Genomic DNA, 17,791 nt, shown 5'->3' with positions numbered 1-17,791 from the left:
TGGTCAGTCTGGTCCTGGTCTGGTCTGGTCTCGGTCTGAGTCCCAGTCTGGTCCTGGTCTGGTCTTGGTCTGGTCTCGGTCTGAGTCCCAGTCTGGTCCTGGTCTGGTCCCGCTCTGGTCTCGGTCTGAGTCCCAGTCTGGTCCTGGTCTGGTCCCGCTCTGGTCTCGGTCTGAGTCCCAGTCTGGTCCTGGTCTGGTCTCTGGTCTCGGTCTGAGTCCCAGTCTGGTCCTGGTCCTGGTCTGGTCTGGTCTGGTCCCGCACTGGTCTCGGTCTGGGTCCCAGTCTGGTCCTGGTCTGGTCCCGCTCTGGTCTCGGTCTGAGTCCCAGTCTGGTCCCGCTCTGGTCTCGGTCTGAGTCCCAGTCTGGTCCCGCTCTGGTCTCGGTCTGAGTCCCAGTCTGGTCCTGGTCTGGTCTTGGTCTGGTCCCGACCGTGGGACTCTATTTTAATGCAAACGCCGCAACAAATACAAACGCCACAACACAAACGCAAAAGCCACAACACATCTAAAAGCCACAACACATTAAAAAGCCACAACACATTAAAGCCACAACGTGACTCTATTTTCCGACGGACCAATCAAGCGGCAAGTGAAGAAACTACAACGTGAAGCAAATTACAATAAATTACTTTTACTTACGTTTCCAACTTCTCCGTTCCTTTACTTTTCACGTTGTAGTTCTTCTTCTTCACTTGCCGCTTGATCGGTCCGTCGGAAAATAGAGTCCCGCTGTCACTTCCATTGTGGCTTTTTAATGTGTTGCGGCTTTTTAATGTGTTGTAATGCTTTTTAATGTGTTGTGGCTTTTGCGTTTGTGTTGGGGCTTTGTATTTTTTTGCGGCGTTTGCATTAAAATAGAGTCCCGCGGTGATTTCCGTTGTGGCTTTTTTTGGTTTGTTGTGGCTTTTTTTTGGTGTGTTGTGGCTTTTTGTCGAGTTGTCGCATTTGTATTTGTTGCGGCGTTTGCGTTTGTTGTGACCCCTCTCGGCTTCCGTATCTCACTTGTTTGTCCATAAATAAAGATCTGAACATTCATAACTGACCAATCAGGCGACTTCTTTCCCAACGTCACTCACACTTAGTCCTTATTTCAACTTTCACTTCAAAATGACCAAAATGTTTCTTATATTTCTGAACGTTTTGGTTTGTTTCGGGTGTGTTCAGATGCTGGAGAAGCTTCGGGATCGCTGGGTGAACACGGGTCTGTGGGAGAAACTGGAATCTTTCAAAATGGTGATCGCAGAACCACGAGGAGGAGCCAAAGGAGACTTCGACGAGCTGCTGCAGTGTTACTACGACGCCATCAAATACACGGACCACAGAGGTGAGGAACGGGTCAAACGCACGGGCCGCGGAGGTGAGAAACGGGTCAAATGCACGGACCACAGAGGTGAGGAACTGGGTCAAATACATAGACTACAGAAGTGAGTAATGAGGCCAAATATGTCGACCACAGAGGTGAGAAACGGGTCAAATGCACGGGCCGCAGAAGTGAGAAACGGGTCAAATATACAGGCTACAGAGGTAAATCTGGGTCAAATACACGGACCAGGGAGGTGAGAAAATGGGTCAAATGCACGGGCCAGAGAGGTGAGAAATGGGTCAAATGCACGGGCCACAGAGGTGAGAAATGGGTCAAATATACGGACCAGAAAGGTGAGAAACGGGTCAAATACACGGGCCACAGAGGTGAGAAACGGGTCAAACGCACAGGCCACAGAAGTGAGAAACTGGGTCAAATGCACGGGCCACAGAGGTGAGAAATGGGTCAAAAAAGGCCACAGAGGTGAGAGAAATGGGTTGAATGCAGATCATAGTTGAGAAACCGGATCAAATACACAGACCAGAGAGGTGAGAGAAACTGGGTCAAATACACGGGCCAAAGAGGTTAGAAATGGGGTCAAATACACATGACACAGAGGTAAAACTGAGTCAGATACATGGACCAGAGGTGGAAAAAACGGGTCAAAAACATAGGCCACAGAGGTAAAACTGGGTCAAATGCCCAGACCACAAATGTGAAATAAACTGGGTCAAATACACAGACCACAGTGGTGACAAATGAAACTGGGTCAAATATATGGGCCACAGAGGTGAGAAACGGGTCAAATGCACAGGCCACAGAGGTGAGACACACATAGTCGTAGTTCATAATAAATTTGCAGATCGTCGCTTTAAAAATCCCTGTCCCAGATTTTTTTCTCGCGCGTTTGACAAAAGTTTGAGTAAAATATTGTGTGAGCAGCTCTTGAGATGGAAGACGTTCCCCGTGCGCGTCTGCGTCTCTAAAAGTTGTGTGTTATTTTAAATCTTGAGTTGTTTTGTTTCGGGTGCAGACGGAGCGTTGCTGATCGCCGTGTGCAGAGGAAAAGTGAGCGAGGGTCTGGACTTCACGGACGATAACGCTCGAGCCGTGGTCACCATCGGGATCCCCTTCCCCAACATCAAGGACCTGCAGGTGACCACGCTCCACTCACTTTTACTGACGATTCAGAAACAAACACTGTCTTTTGTTTTTGTCGGACTTTTTCTTTTTTTTTGAACTTTTATTGCCACAAATCAAATCACATCAACACTGTCCTGAGACCGGGCCTTCTCACAGTTTATATATTCACTTTTTTGCCCCTTCTCTCTCCCCACTTCCCCCTCCAGAAGAAGAAAGAGAGAAAAACAAAACTAAAATTTGCAAAAACAAATAAAAAAAATTTAAAACCAAAACATAAAGAATAAGGCATATTAGGGCATACATGTCTTATTTCGAAAAGTCAGTAATTGGGCTCCATTTCTTTTCAAAAGCTGCCACCTTGAGCTGTAGTTGAGCCGTTAAAGGTTGTATAGAGGATTTTCCAAGGAACGAGAAATCCAGCGACTGTTTGTCCTTTTTCAAATGTTGCGCATGCGTGAAACCACCTCCCCTCCCCTACAGCTCCTACGTAGAAACGCCTCCTCCCGCCTCCTCCTTACGCCAGAAACAGGTTTGTTTACAGCCGGTGAGCTGCACATGACTTGTAAACAACTAACTACAGTGTTGGTTAGGCAAGACGGAGAAGTGAGGAGTGGGGGGAGCGGGTGTGCGGACATTTCGTTCGCGGACGAGAAGTGAGGAGCAGGGAGAAGAGCGGAGCAGGGAGAGAGGAAGAGAGGAGAGGGGAGAGAGGAGAGAGGAGAGGAGAGGGGAGCGGTGCGCGGAGATTCCGTGCCCGGAGAAGTGAGGAGCAGGGGGAAGAGCGGAACGGGCAGCGGGGAGAGGAGCAGGAAAGGGGAGCAGAGAAGAGTGCGCGGAGATTCAGTGCGAATGAACTAGCTACAACACGCAGCAGCAAGCGGACTCTTTCTTTGCCTTGAAAATTACGTTTTCAGACATAGGATATCGCTTTCGTGTCCTGAAAAACGTTTGACTAGCTCTTGGAAATAAAGTACGTTTTCATAATAAGCAGAAGTTTCCTGTCCAGGAGTAATTTGTGGACCAGTGCGTCAGTCTTTAGACCCTGCGTCTGCTTCAGTCGCGCCATCGCTGGAATGAATCTTCAAGAATCACCTTAGTTTGTCTTCGCTGCTTTTCCCCCTTGTCTTCTTCTTTCAGCGACCTCAAAAACGGACTTTCTTTTGCGGCTAACTGCTCCTGGATACTTGTCGCCATTGCAACAAACTTTGTGCGAACTGCGAGGAAGATATAGGTCAAAAAAAGCCGCTAAGAACTGTTGCGTTGGTGGAGTAAACAGCGTCTGTGCGGCTTGCGTCTGTGGACTGCGTGACAGTCGTACGTAAACCACGTACCGACAGCGCAGGCAAGTCAGTTACGCTAGAAACGTAGGGAGATTGATTGACAGCCTGTCAGCTCACAGATAACGAGGCAGTGTCGTTATCTATTGGCAAATGTTTAGCCCCACCACGTCCAGAGTTGATGAATTTTTATTCTTTTTTTTTTGGTCATCATAATTACAAGGCTACTGCACCTCTATAATGCTATTATTGACAACTTGAAACAAAAAAAACAAAAAAAAAATCCTCCATACAACCTTTAACAGTTCCATTGTATAAACTTGTCTGATTTTTGATCTCCACTGTTCAACGGTCGGTATTTCAGGTTTCAGCCAGTAGATCGTGATCATTTTTCTTGCAGTCAACAGAAGAAAATGCAGCAGAAAACTCTGATCATGAGAGAGACCGTCAGGGAACATGTCAAGCAGAAATACCTTTGGGTCCATCAACAGGTCCACAGCCGATATATTTTGTAGAACATCTTTAACATTAATCCAAAAACCTTTTATATTGGGGCAGTCCCAAAATATGTGAGTCTGGTCGCCCACAAGTCCACACCTCCTCCAACATTTATCACTAACACTACATTTTGAAATAAAAGTTTTGAGCGGGGTTCTAAAAAAATCTTAATTTGACCTTCCAGTCAAACTCCTTCCAAATCTGACTTCCCAGCCCTTTATGACAACCAGAACAAACACCCTCCCAGGTATCGTCATCCGAAGTCACATTCATTTCCATTTCCCATTGTTGTTTTATATGATTTGTATTATCAGACACGTCTGTTAACAATTTTTGGTAAATCTTGCTCACTTGCTTTTCCAATACACCAGAGTTTTCAAGTAGATCACAAAAATATTTCTCAATTTGTCGGACTTTTTCAAACACCCATCCCCCTCTCCTCTTTATCTCTCTCCTTGTCTCTCTCTTTCTCTCTCCTGAATCCACCTGTACCTTTTTGTTGAACCGTGAGCTGAATTCCCAAAGCGACGCTGCAGTGTGGAGCCTGTCCTTAACACACAGAATGACCTTTACTTTTAGACCCTTTCCTCTCTCTCTCTGTTTGTCTCTCTGTCTTTCTCTCTTTTCTCTCTGTCTCCATGTCTCTCTCTCTTCTTGCTTTTCTCTCTGTCTCTCTCCATTTCTCTTTCTCTCTCTCTGTATCTCTCCCTGTGTCTTGCTTTCTCTCTCTGTCTCTTTTCTCTCTGTTTCATTCTCTCTTTTTGTCTCTATTTTCTCTCTCTGTATCTCTCTCTGCTGTCTCTCTCTCTCTCTCTTTTCTCTCAGTCTCTCTCTTTTGCTTTCTCTCTTCCTTTCTGTCTGTCTGTCTCTGTCTTGTTGTCTCTGTTTCTCTCTCTCTCTCTTTTTCTCTATTTTCTCTCTGTATCTCTCTCTTTTTTTCTCAGTTTTTTCTCTCTTTTCTCTCTGTCTCTCTCTCTTTCTCTCTCTGTCTCCTTGTCTCTCTCTTTCTCTTTGTTTCTTGCTTTCTCTTTCTCTCTCTGTCTGCCTCTGTCTTGTTGTCGCTGTTTCTCTTTCTCTCTCTCTCCTGTCCCTCTCTTTGTCTCTCTCTTTTCTTTCTCTGTGTCTGTCTCTTGCTTTCTCTCTGTCTCTCTCTCTTTTCTCTCTATATATCGCTCTGTTTCTGTTTCTCTCTCTCTGTATCTCTCCCTGTGTCTTGCTTTCTCTCTCTGTCTCTTTTCTCTCTGTTTCATTCTCTCTTTTTGTCTCTATTTTCTCTCTCTGTATCTCTCTCTGTCTTTTGCTGTCTCTCTCTCTTTGTCTCTCTGTCTCTCCTTGTCTCTCTCTTTTCTCTCAGTCTCTCTCTTTTGCTTTCTCTCTTTCTTTCTTTCTGTCTGTCTCTGTCTTGTTGTCTCTGTTTCTCTCTCTCTCTCTTTTTCTCTATTTTCTCTCTTTCCTCTCTGTATCTCTCTCTTTTTTTCTCAATTTTCTCTTTTCTCTCTCTGTCTCTCTCTCTGTCTCTCCTTGTCTCTCTCTTTCTCTTTGTTTCTTACTTTCTCTTTCTCTCTCTGTCTGCCTCTGTCTTGTTGTCGCTGTTTCTCTTTCTCTCTCTCTCTGTCCCTCTCTTTTCTCTCTCTTTTCTTTCTCTGTGTCTGTCTCTTGCTTTCTCTCTGTCTCTCTCTTTTCTCTCTATATATCGCTCTGTTTCTGTTTCTCTCTCTGTATGTCTCTGTCTCTTTCTCTGTTTCTCTCTCTGTCTCTCTCTCTCTCTGTCTCTCATTTTTTCACTCTCTGTGTCCTTCTCTCTCTATTTCTCCCTTTTCTCTCTCTTTGTCTTTTGCTGCCTCTCTCTCTTTGTCTCTTAGTCTCTCCTTCTCTCTCTCTTTTCTCTCTTTTCTCTCTCTGTCTCTTTCTTTTGCTTTCTCTCTTTCTTTCTGTCTCTCTTTGTCTCTGTCTTGTTGTCTGTTTCTCTCTCTCTCTCTTGCTCTCTTTTTTCTCTATTTTCCCGTTTCTCTCTGTAGCTCTCTCTCTTTTACTCTCTCTGTCTCTCTCTCTTTCTCTTTGTTTCTCACTTTCTCTGTTTCTTTCTCTCTGTCTCTTTCTCTGTCTCTTTCTCTGTCTCTCTCTGTCTCTTCTCTGTCTCTCTCTGTCTTTCTGTTTCTTGCTTTCTCTTTCTCTCTCTCTCATCCTGTCTTTCTCTTTATCGCTCTTTCTTTTCTCTTTTCTCTCTCTCTCTTTCTCCGTCCACTCTGTTTCAAATAAACTCTCCCTCTTTTTTTATTTTTTTATTTTTAAGTCAGTAAAAATCAGGTCCAGTTTCCTTTAAACCCTCGCGTATCATCAGAAAACATCGTCCACCTTTTAATCCAAAGTCTCGTTTCCCAAACATCCCCAAACTCTTCTTCTCCTTCTTCTTCTTCTTCTTCTTCTTCTTTCTTTACAGCCGTTCCACAGAAGCTCGTGAGAAAACCCTCCTCTCTCCCTCCCCGTTATAAATCAGCGTCTGCGCGGCCTTTGCGTGCCCGCCTCTCCCCTCCGCGCCCGAACATTCTTTCCAAAACCCTCGTCCGTTTTATATATCTCTGTTTTCTCTTTGAATTAAACCCCTCCGTGCGGCCGCGTGACGCTGAAAAGCCCGGCCTCAGCTCTTTACGGAGACTCCTTATCAGCCCTTAAGTGTGTTTTTATGGCTCGTTAAAGCAGATTATTGTTTCATGAAAGAGGTAGCTGGACGCAGTAAAACACGCGATTGGGAAAAACGCTCGGGATCCGGGGGTCTCGCTTTGATCAGGGTGACAGTACCACTCCGGCGCAGTAAAACGCGATGCTCCCGCGCTCAGACGCCGCAAAACCTCTGAGTTATAACCGTCGGGGAATGTGCCCAAGACGAGAGACGGTTTATAAAAGAGAATACAGGTTTTACACGGGCACCAGGTTTCGGCCGTTTCACTCCGAGTTGGAATTTTCATCGTCTCCAAAACATGCCGCCGTTTCTTTTTTTTTTTTTTTCCGAGCTGTAAGACGCCGCGCGAGTCTTGTTAAATGTCCCGTATTCTGCGTTTTCGGGGTTTTTAAAAGAGCTTATATTACACAAAACTGCCCCTCGTGAGGTTTAAGACGTGTTATCGTGTTGTTACCTCATCAAAAACAGACCCACTGTGGTCATTTTTATTTTTTTAGTTGGCGTCAATTTAAAGAAAAGAAGAACAGCAACAAAAAATCTGACAATTAACATAAATCCATGTGTCATTCGTTCATTCGTTTTTCGATATTAAACCAAAAATAAGAAAACGAAAAACAACAACAGTTTTCTTCATTATTTGTCTCCAAAACCAAAATTAAAAAAAACAGATCATGATTTGTTTTTTCAGTTTTCGATTTTGTGTTTAAATGAAAAATGGAAAAAACGGATAATGACCATTTCCCGTTTACGTGACTTCCGTGACTGCGATGTCGGACTTTTGGACTGCATACGGACTGAACCAGGACTGAACCAGGTTCGGGACCAGAGTGGGACCAGAGTGGACTCCGAGCTTTGACTCTGAGCCTACGCGGGGTCCGAGCTTCAGCTTCGAGCTCGGTCTCAGTCCCGGCCTGGTCCCGGCCTGGTCCCGGCCTGGTCTCGGCCTGGTCTCGGTCGCAGTCCCGCCTGGTCCGGCCTGGCCCCGGCCTGGTCTCGGTCGCAGTCCCGGCCTGTCCCGGGTCCTGGTCTCGGTCCCGCAGTCCCGGTCGCAGTCCCGGCCTGTCCCGGTCGCAGTCCCGGCCTGGTCCCGGCCTGGTCCCGGCCTGGTCCCGGCCTGGTCCCGGCCTGGTCCCGGCCTGGTCCCGCCTGGTCTCGGCCTGGTCTCGGTCGCAGTCCCGGCCTGGTCCCGGCCTGGCCCGGCCTGGTCTCGGTCGCAGTCCTGGCCTATTCCCGGCCTGGTCCCGGCCTGGTCTCGGTCGCAGTCCCGGTCCAGTCCCGGTCGCAGTCCCGGCTGGTCCCGCCGGGTCCCGGCCTGGTCCCGGTCGCAGTCCCGGCCTGGTCTCGGTCTCAGTCCCGGCCTGGTCTCGGTCTCAGTCCCGGCCTGGTCTCGGTCTCAGTCCCGGCCTGGTCTCGTTCCCAGTCCCGGTCTGGCCTCGGTCTTATCTTATGGTCTTAAAAAGGTCTTTAAAATGTATTTTAACAGATGAGTGTATTGAGTGTTTTGTTTTATTCACACACATTTGTAGACTTGTGGGCGGAGCCTTGTACTGAATCGTACATTTAACTGTAAGTGCTTAAACTGTGTCATAACAAACGCTCAGCTCCGTGGCCTGTTTTCTCATTGTTGATTCCCGTGGCTGACAGCAGGGGGAGCTCCAACACTAATGATTGATGATGACCTGATTGGAAAGGAGGAGTGTTTAGCAAATGCAGAGATAATTTAGATTTATAAAAGTGAAATGTTAATCTTAAAATGACCAAAAGAAAGTTTAAGAAGAAATTAAAGCCAGAAGAAAACGTAATATGTCCACTTCATTCTCTCTATTCTCCAACTTTGAGTTTTTGAAGCACATCGACTTCCTCTGAGCAGCACAGCAGACACACACACACACACACACACACACACACACACACACACACACACACACACACACACACACACACACACACACACACACACACAACGTTCAAACCCTGACCACAGTTTTTTTTTTTTTCGTTGTAATGGTCGATCTGATCAATATTTAAAGTGAGAGAAACTCCGGACAGAGACGCAGAGATGCACTAATGTTGTAAAGTGTCGCGGTGTGAGTGTCTTTAGTGTCCGTGTCCTGCAGCTGTCAACACGAGACATGTGTCCCCCAGAGACTCACGACCACGAGGACGGGATGGACAGAACGGAGGAGAGAGGAGAGAGAGGAGTGAGAGGGAGAGAGAGAGGAGAGTGGATGAAAGAGTTGGATGAGACTATGGAGCAAAGGAGAGGAGAGTTGAAGGCGAGGGAGGGAGACAGAGAGGAGGGAGGAAAGACAGCAGAGGGACAAGAGATAGAGGAGAGGAAGAAGGGAGGAGAGAGGGAGAGGATGAGATGTCATGAAGTGCTTTTTTTTTTTTCAAGTGAACAGCTCCTTTTGCCTTTAGTTCAGTACAGATCGGTGATTCCAGAGCTGAAATGATCCAAATGATTCTAGTGAAGGTGTGCGGAGTTTAAAAACACAAAGGAGCACTTTTTGTATCACCACATGACATCACAAGGTGGAAGTGTTTTCAGTTTGAGAGAAAAACTAAGCTTAAATCTGCAGAGTTTGTGTGTTAAACATGGGTCCGGTCAAGCAGAAGTAAACACCAGGCGAAAGGCCAAAAATTCAAGTTATTTCATCTGATATAAAAATGTATTGAACAGATACATATGTACTCTAGTTTATGAAACTGTTGACCTTTTTTCTGTACCATTTTTGGTTCTAAAGTTCCATCCGTTTTAAACAGACCATGTATGAAACATGGAACAAAAATTATTTCCCAAATTTCAAAGACCTGCAAATCATGTAAATAAACTGATGTATTTCATCATATCTTGTGTTATTCCATCTGTGAACTGTTGATGAAGGGACATGATTTTTAAAAAAAAATTTAAAATGATAAAATTTGAACTGACATATTTTGCCTTTCATTTTACAGAAGAAAAATGACAAATGATGTAAAATCCTGCACCTTCTACTTGTTTGAACAATTTTCCCTCCGTTACCATGAACCTTTCTTAATAAAAAATCTCATGAGTCAAAAAGTAAGAGGTTTTTCAACCTAATCTTGTACCATATGGTAGAAAACTATATGAAGCAAATATTCAAACCAGTTTGTTAAGGATATGTAAGTGAGAACCAAGAGTTATCACTGTTTGGATTTATTGCCCAAAAAGTGCTTCGTCCGTGTCCCTCGTGGTGTCCTGTGGGGGGCGCTCTGGGAGTATGGGGTCCGGTCCCTGTATGACTGGAGCAGGAGCTGTGTTCATTGCCGGCAGTAAGTCAGACCTGTTCTCGGTGCATGTTGGACTCCGCCAGGGCCGCCCCTGTCACCGGTTCTGTTCATTGTGTTTATGGACAGAATTTCTAGGTGCAGTCAGGGGCCGGAGGGTCCGGTTTGGGGACCACAGGATCATCTCTGCTGTTTGCAGATGATGTTGTCCTGTTGGCTCCATCGAACCAGGACGTGCAATGTGCACTGGGGCGATTTGACCCGAGTGTGAAGCGTCTGGGATGAAGATCAGCTCTTCTAAGTCCGAGGTCATGGTTCTCGACCGGAAAAAGGCGTCCTGTCGTCTCCGGGCGGGTGGAGAGTCCCTGCCTCAAGTGGAGGAGTTCAAGTATCTCGGGGTCTTGTTCAGGAGTGAGGGGAGGACGGAACGTGAGATTGACAGGTGGACAGGTGCAGCGTCTGCAGTGATGCGGTCGCTGTATCGGACCGTTGTGGTGAAGCTCTCGATTTACCGGTCAGTCTTCGTTCCTACTCTCACCTCTGGTCATGAGCTCTGGGTAGTGACCGAAAGGATGAGATCGCGGATACAAGCGCTCGAAATGAGTTTCGTCCACAGGGTGGCTGGGCGTCTCCCTTAGAAATAGGGTGAGGAGCTCAGTCACATGGGAGGAGCTCGGAGTAGAGCCGCTGCTCCTCCACGTCGAGAGGAGCCAGTTGAGGCTCGGGCATCTGTTCTGGATGCCTCCTGGGCGCCTCCCTCGGGAGGTGTTCTGGGCATGTCCCACCGGGAGGAGGCCCCGGGGAAGACCCAGGACACACTGGAGGGACTATGTCTCTGGGCTGGACTGGGAACACCTCGGGGTCCCCCCGGAGGAGCTGGAGGACGTGTCTGGGGTGAAGGAAGTCTGGGAGTCCCTGCTTAGGCTGCTGCCCCCGCGACCCGGCCCCGGGTAAGCGGACGAAAATGGATGGATGGATGTGCTGCATATTTCATTCCCTCCGTTACCTACATGAGTTTTAAAAATTTTTTGTCAACAACTTGAAAGAATCTCACAGGTTTAACTTGACCCTGTTGGAGTGTAACTCTTTCCTACATTCTGATACTTTACTTATTTCAATAGTTCCTCTAGTTTCTGAATAAGAGACATTTGAAATTCGAAAATCTGCTTCTGTTTCCCTCCGTTACCACTTGACCGGACCCAGATGTGTGAATGAAACGAAACAACTCCACAGTCACCGAGCAAAAGTCTCAAAAAACTCAAAAAAATCGATTGAACCTGACATGATCTGCCATACTTTATTTTTATTTATTTTTATTAACTTGGACTATAAGGACCAATAACTGGAGGTTCCGCTCTTCCGAAAACAGTGTACGTACCCTTCATTTTTTGATAGAAAATTTAGAAAAATGATTTGAATACACGATTTTGGCTCAATTTAATGCAAAGAAATATGTCGTTTTCTCACTTTTTTCCAAGATTTTCATCTTTACCTCATTGGCAATCGACTATTCACCCAAGTTATGACTCACTCCACAGAAAAAATGATAAAAATCCAACCTGTTTGAGTAACTCTTTATTATTAGTCTGTCTACATTTCCAGGAAACTACATTATAGATCAGAAACCCGCGTAAAACATGCTCTTTAAAAATCTTTTCTTCCACTTCCAAACGCTTCAGACCTTCGCTATTATAATTACGCTGATGGGATCTGAAAGCCGACAGATGTTGCTCCTCTTCGCCAAAACGCGAGCCAACGACGGCAGTTCAAAAATCCACTCCTGACTCCGGGTTCGGGGCGCGGAGGCCAGTGCCCCAGAGCCCCTCACGCCACTCTCATCTACATCACCCGTCTGCACCTCTCAGCCGTCTCCTCCTCCCGCGTCACCCGCCCGATCCGACCTGACAGCCCACAGATGTGAAAAAGCCACTCGTAGCTGGTAGCGGAGTCTCCGAGAACGTCTCCGAGAACGCGCGAGAACCGGCGGCGCGAAGGAATTATCTAAAATGTCAAAAGATCTGGTGTTTGGGAGACGTCCTTTTAAAAAGATATACCCCGCGTTAGCCTTTCGGAGCGGCCGGGTTTAATGCGCGGGGACGCCCGGAGCGGGAGGGGACATACTGTGGCTGTCACTGAGATTGGTGAGCGCTTGGTTTGTCACGCGGCGCGGAGCTGACAGCCGGGTGGGGTCAGTTAAACAGCTTCTGGAGTGGAGATGTGTGGAAGTGACAGGCCCCAAAACACGACGGTGACCAGCAGGAGATAAAACACAGCAGAGCGGGAAAAGATCGAAAAGACACGAATCCAGACTAAAACTACTGAAACTGACCAGGACTAGACCAGGACTAAACCGGAACTAAACCAGGACTAGACCAGGACTAGACCAGGACTCAAACAGGACTAGGATTTGTCAAAAGTATTAAAAAAATCAGGCACGAATCTATACTAAAACTATTGAAACTAACCAGGACTCGACCAGGACTCGACCAGGACTCGACCAGGACTCGACCAAGACTCGACCAGGACTCGACCAGGATTCGACCAAGGCTCGACCAAGACTCGACCAGGACTCCACCAGAACTCCACCAGGACTCCACCAAGGACTCGACCGAGACTCGACCAGGACTCCACTAGGACTCGACCAGGACTCGACCAAGACTCGACCAGGACTCGACCAGGATCGACCAAGGACTCGACCAGGACTCGACCAAGACTCGACACTCGACCAGGACGACCAAGACTCGACCAAGGACACGACCAGGACTCGACCAGGACGACCACTCGACCAGACTCGACCAAGGACTCGACAGGACGACCAAGGCTCGACCAGACTCGACAGGACTCCACCAGAACTCCACCAGACTCCACCAAGGATCGACCGAGACTCGACCAGGACTCCACTAGGACTCGACCAGGACTCGACCAGGATCGACCAAGACTCGGCCAGGATTCGACCAGGACTCGACCAAGACTCGACCAGGACTCCACTAGGACACGACCAGGACACGACCAGGACTCGACCAAGGCTCGACCAAGGCTCGACCAAGACTCGACCAAGACTCGACCAGGACTCGACCAAGACTCGACCAAGGACTCCACTAGGACACGACCAAGACTCGACCAGGACTCCACTAGGACTCGACCAGGACTTGACCAAGGCTCGACCAGGACTAGGGTTGTCAGAAGTATCGAAAAATCAGACACTAATCGATACTAAAACTATTGAAACTGACCAGGACTCCACCAGGACTTGAACAAGACTAGACCAGGACTAGGGTTGTCAGAAGTATTGAAAATTAGATACTAATTGATACTTAAACCTATTGAAACTAACAAGGACTTGAACAAGTCTTGACCAGGTGTAGACCAGGTCTAGATCAGAACTAAACCAAGATTAGACTGGAACTGGACCAGGACTCGACCAGGACCAAACTGCAACTAAACCAGGACTAGACCAGGACCCAACCAGGACTAGGATTGTGAAAACTATCGAATATCAGATACTAAAATTATTGAAACTGACCAGAACCACACCAGAACTAAACCAGGACTTGACCAGGCCTCAACCAGGACTAAACCAGGACTAGATCGGAACTATACCAGGACTCGACCAGGACTAGGATTTGTCAAAAGTATCGAAAATAGAACACTAATTGACACTAAAACTATTGAAACTAACCAGGACTAGAGCAGGACTAAACCAGGACAGAACCTCAGGGAAAACCGACCTCCACCTGGAGAACGCAGAAATAATTATTGGCTAAAACTGACTAAAACTAAAAATACTTTAATGAAAATTCTCAAACCAAATAAAATGTTTGTGTTGGACTTAGTTGAGTTCACGGCGCGTCCCTGATCGCTCCTGACATGTTTGTCTTTTCGCCTCCTCGTTCTGGAGACAGTGATGGGTCCGTGATGTCATCAGCAAGCGCCGTACCTGCCGCGGCTCCGGGCGCAAACACGCGGCACCTGTCAACAGCACTTAGCCGACAGGAGCGAGCGACAGGAGCGAGCGACAGGACCGAGCGACAGGCGCCTGCTGAACTTTTCACTTGTCAATTCTCAAAAGGTTAGCGCTAAAAACCAGCGCAGCAGAAGCAGACAGGTGGAGACGCTGCCAGGACGCCTCTCCTCCCTCCCTCCTCTCACTCCCTCTCCTCCCTCCTCCCTCCCTCTCCTCCCTCACTCCTCTCCTCCCTCTCCTCCCTCTCCTCCCTCCTCCTCACTCCCTCACTCCTCTCCTCTCCTCTCCTCTCCTCCCTCACTCCCTCACTCCTCTCTCCTCCCTCGCTCCCTCACTCCTCCCTCCCTCCCTCACTCCCTCCTCCTCTCCCTCCTCTCCTCCCTTCTCTCCTCTCCTCTCGCTCCCTCCTCTCCTCTCCTCTCCTCCCTCCTCCTCCTCCCTCTCCTCCCTCCTCCTCTCCTCTCTCTCCTCTCTCTCGCTCCCTCCTCTCTCTCCTCCCTCTCGCTCCCTCCTCTCCTCTCTCGCTCCCTCCTCTCGCTCTCCTCCCTCTCTCGCTCCCTCCTCCTCTCCTCCCTCCTCCTCTCCTCTCCTCCCTCGCTCCCTCCTCTCCTCCTCTCCTCCCTCCTCTCTCTCGCTCCCTCCTCTCCTCTCTCTCCTCCCTCTCTCTCCTCTCGCTCCCTCCTCTCCTCCTCTCCCTCCTCCTCCCTCGCTCCTCTCCTCTCCTCCTCTCTCGCTCCCTCTCCTCTCCTCCTCCCCCTCCTCCTCCTCCCTCGCTCCCTCCTCTCTCTCTCGCTCCCTCCTCTCCTCCCTCCTCCTCCTCTCCTCCTCTCGCTCCCTCCTCTCCTCCCTCTCGCTCCCTCCTCTCCTCTCCTCTCTCCTCCCTCGCTCCCTCCTCCTCCTCGCTCCCTCCTCGCTCCCTCCTCTCCTCCCTCCTCCTCCCTCTCCTCTCCCTCCCTCGCTCCCTCCTCTCCTCTCTCTCGCTCCCTCCTCTCCTCCTCTCGCTCCCTCCTCCTCTCTCCTCCTCCTGCTCCCTCCTCGCTCCCTCCTCTCCTCTCTCTCCTCTCTCCTCCTCTCCTCTCCTCGCTCCTCTCTCCTCGCTCCTCTCCTCCTCCTCTCCTCTCTCGCTCCCTCGCTCCCTCCTCTCTCCTCTCCTCCTCCTCGCTCCCTCCTCTCCTCTCTCGCTCCCTCGCTCCCTCCTCTCCTCCCTCCTCTCCTCCTCGCTCCCTCCTCTCCTCTCGCTCCCTCCTCTCCTCTGTCCTCTCTCCTCCTCCTCCTCCTCTCTTCCTATCCTCCTCTCCTGTCCCTTCCCTCTCTTCCTTTCCTGTCTCCTCCTCCTCTCCTCTCTCTCTCTTCGCTCCCTCCCTCCCTCCCTCTCTCTCGTTATTCCCCTCTCCTCCTCTTCCCCTTTTCCTCTCTCCTTCCTCTCTTCCTTCTCCCTCTCTTTCTTTATCCCTCTCTCTCCCTTCTCCTCTCCTGTCTCCATCTCTCTCCCTCCTTCTCTCTCATTATTCCACTCTCTCTCCCTCTCCTCATCTTCCTCTTTCTTCCCCTTCTCTCCTCTCCTTTCCCCCTTCCTCTCTCTTCCCCGCCCCCCTCTTCTCTCTCCCGCTCTTCCTTTCCTGTCTCCTCCTCCTCTCCTCTCTCCCTCTTCCCTCCCTTCCTTTCTCTCCTCATTCCTCTCTCCTCCTCTCCTGTCCCTTCTCCTCTCTCCTTCCTCTCTCTCATTATCCCACTCTCTATCCCTCTCCTCTCTCCTCCTCCTCCTCCTCCTCTCCTCCTCTCCTCCTCTCTTCTTGTCGTCTGTTCTGTGTGTTTTTGACATCATCGTCGTCGCGTGAGCCTGGAGTCAGTTCTGTTTCACTCACATCAACATTTCTCAAACGGCAGCGGCTCGTTTCTTGTTCTCCGTGTTTTTCTCGTTTGTGACATTTTGCTCGTTTGTGTTTGAGTTTTGCAGACGGGCGCCGCGTGCTCGCTCGTGTCTCCAGAGGTCAAAGGTCACACACGGGTTTTGAGAAATACGTGAGGACGTCTGCGCCGCGAACAGGCGAAAGACGTGTTATTGTCGTAAAGTGCGCTCGCAGAAAGTGGTGCACAAACCAAACATTCTAATGGCGCCGTTAATCACCGGAAGACGGCGGAAAATGAAGAAAACTGTTGTTTTTTCATTTTTATTTTTGGTTTTATATTGAAAAAAAAAATGAACCAATGATACACAGATTTTGCCTCCATATTGAGTGATTTTCGATTTGATCTTTTTCCATCGGGGCGGCAGTAGTTCAGTTGGTGGAGCATTCGCCCACTGATCTGAAGGTTGGTGGTTCGATTCCAGTTCTCGACATAAACATCACAGGTTGCTGGTGTGATTCCAGCTCCCACAGATGAATGCTGTCGTTGTGTCCTTGGGCAAAACACTTAACCCACCTTGCCCACAGTGTCTGTTTACACTGGTGTGTGAATGTGCGAGTGGTTCCTTGTTGTGAAGCTTTGAGTGTCTTGAAGGTGGAAAAGCGCTATAGAAAAATGTGACCATTTACTAGGGATGGGCCATTCGATGAAATTTTCTTAACCGATCGTCGGAAGAATTAACGATCGATTATCGATTAAGCATTAATGTTTTTATATTAAAATGATCATCATTATTATTACTATCTGCACTAATCTGCATAAATAAATTCAACTTTACGACAAATAAACCGTAACGACTCTAGATCCACATCAGCTGTTTGACATTATAATGTGTTTAATTCAGTTTTGTTCAAATCTCACAGAAACAAAACTTAAAACCACATCACTAATTTGCATAAACTAAGCAAAGATAAAACTCCAGCTCTTGTGTCGCTGATGTGGTTCAACTTTCTGTTGGATTAAAAGACATGACTCAGGTGAATACAGGTCAGTGTGACCAGATTTGTGTTGTTCAAAACCAGGACAGCGTACGGGGGGAGGGGGGCGGGGCCTCGTCATCCACATTGAGCGACTCTCACCTGGAAAAACTTTTTCCCTCTGGACACAGAAACATATGTGCTGCTTTATCCACTGTGCACATGGACTCACACTTGTCCCAACGCAACGGAAAGTGTGGAATTTCTTGTACAAATCATCGTTAAATCCACATTTGTGCTTCGGTTCGTTACAGACTGACCCACTGTTTGTGTCTCGCTCCTTCTGATGCAGAGACACATGTACACACCTGTTTGGTCACGATACACACAGCAACATACATTCGGTTTGTCGATTAAAATGAACGTAATCGATGAAATTCTTAATGATCGATTATTGATTAATCGACTAATCATGCCCATCCCTAAATGATACACAGATTTTGCCTTCCTATTGAGCGATTTTCGATTTGATCTTTTTCCATCGGGGCGGCAGTAGCTCAGTTGGTAGAGCATTCGCCCACTGACCCACAGGTTGCTGGTGCGATTCCAGCTCCCACAGATGAATGCTGTCGTTGTGTCCTTGGGCAAGACACTTAACCCACCTTGCCCACAGTGTCTGCGTACACTGGTGTGTGAATGGGTGAGTGATTCTTTGTTGTAAAGTGATTTGAGTGCCTTGAAGGTGGAAAAGCGCTATAGAAAAACGTGACCATTTACCATGACCATTTTACCATCGCATTGAAAACATAGACATACTGACTTCAAGCGTAAAGAGCGAAGTTTCAGGAT

At 48.2% G+C, this 17,791-nt stretch overlaps 1 protein-coding gene across 2 annotated transcripts in view; it reads left to right on the top strand.

Moving 5' to 3' along the window:
• Nucleotides 1–17,791, top strand: part of brip1 (BRCA1 interacting helicase 1) — a 221,638-nt gene that overhangs the window by 70,823 nt on the left and 133,024 nt on the right. For both annotated transcript variants that reach the window (XM_055166946.1, XM_055166945.1), the window contains exons 15-16: nt 1,165–1,324; nt 2,337–2,458. In XM_055166946.1, the coding sequence (XP_055022921.1) occupies nt 1,165–1,324; nt 2,337–2,458 (282 nt within the window). The remainder of the gene's footprint in view (nt 1–1,164; nt 1,325–2,336; nt 2,459–17,791) is intronic.

The sequence above is a fragment of the Boleophthalmus pectinirostris genome, unplaced genomic scaffold, assembly GCF_026225935.1.
Source record: "Boleophthalmus pectinirostris isolate CB_2022bp ecotype Guang Dong unplaced genomic scaffold, ASM2622593v1 HiC_scaffold_9, whole genome shotgun sequence".
NCBI lineage: Eukaryota > Metazoa > Chordata > Actinopteri > Gobiiformes > Gobiidae > Boleophthalmus > Boleophthalmus pectinirostris.
The sequence above is the reverse complement of the archived record's forward strand: the minus strand, read 5'-3'. Positions and strand labels throughout refer to the sequence as shown.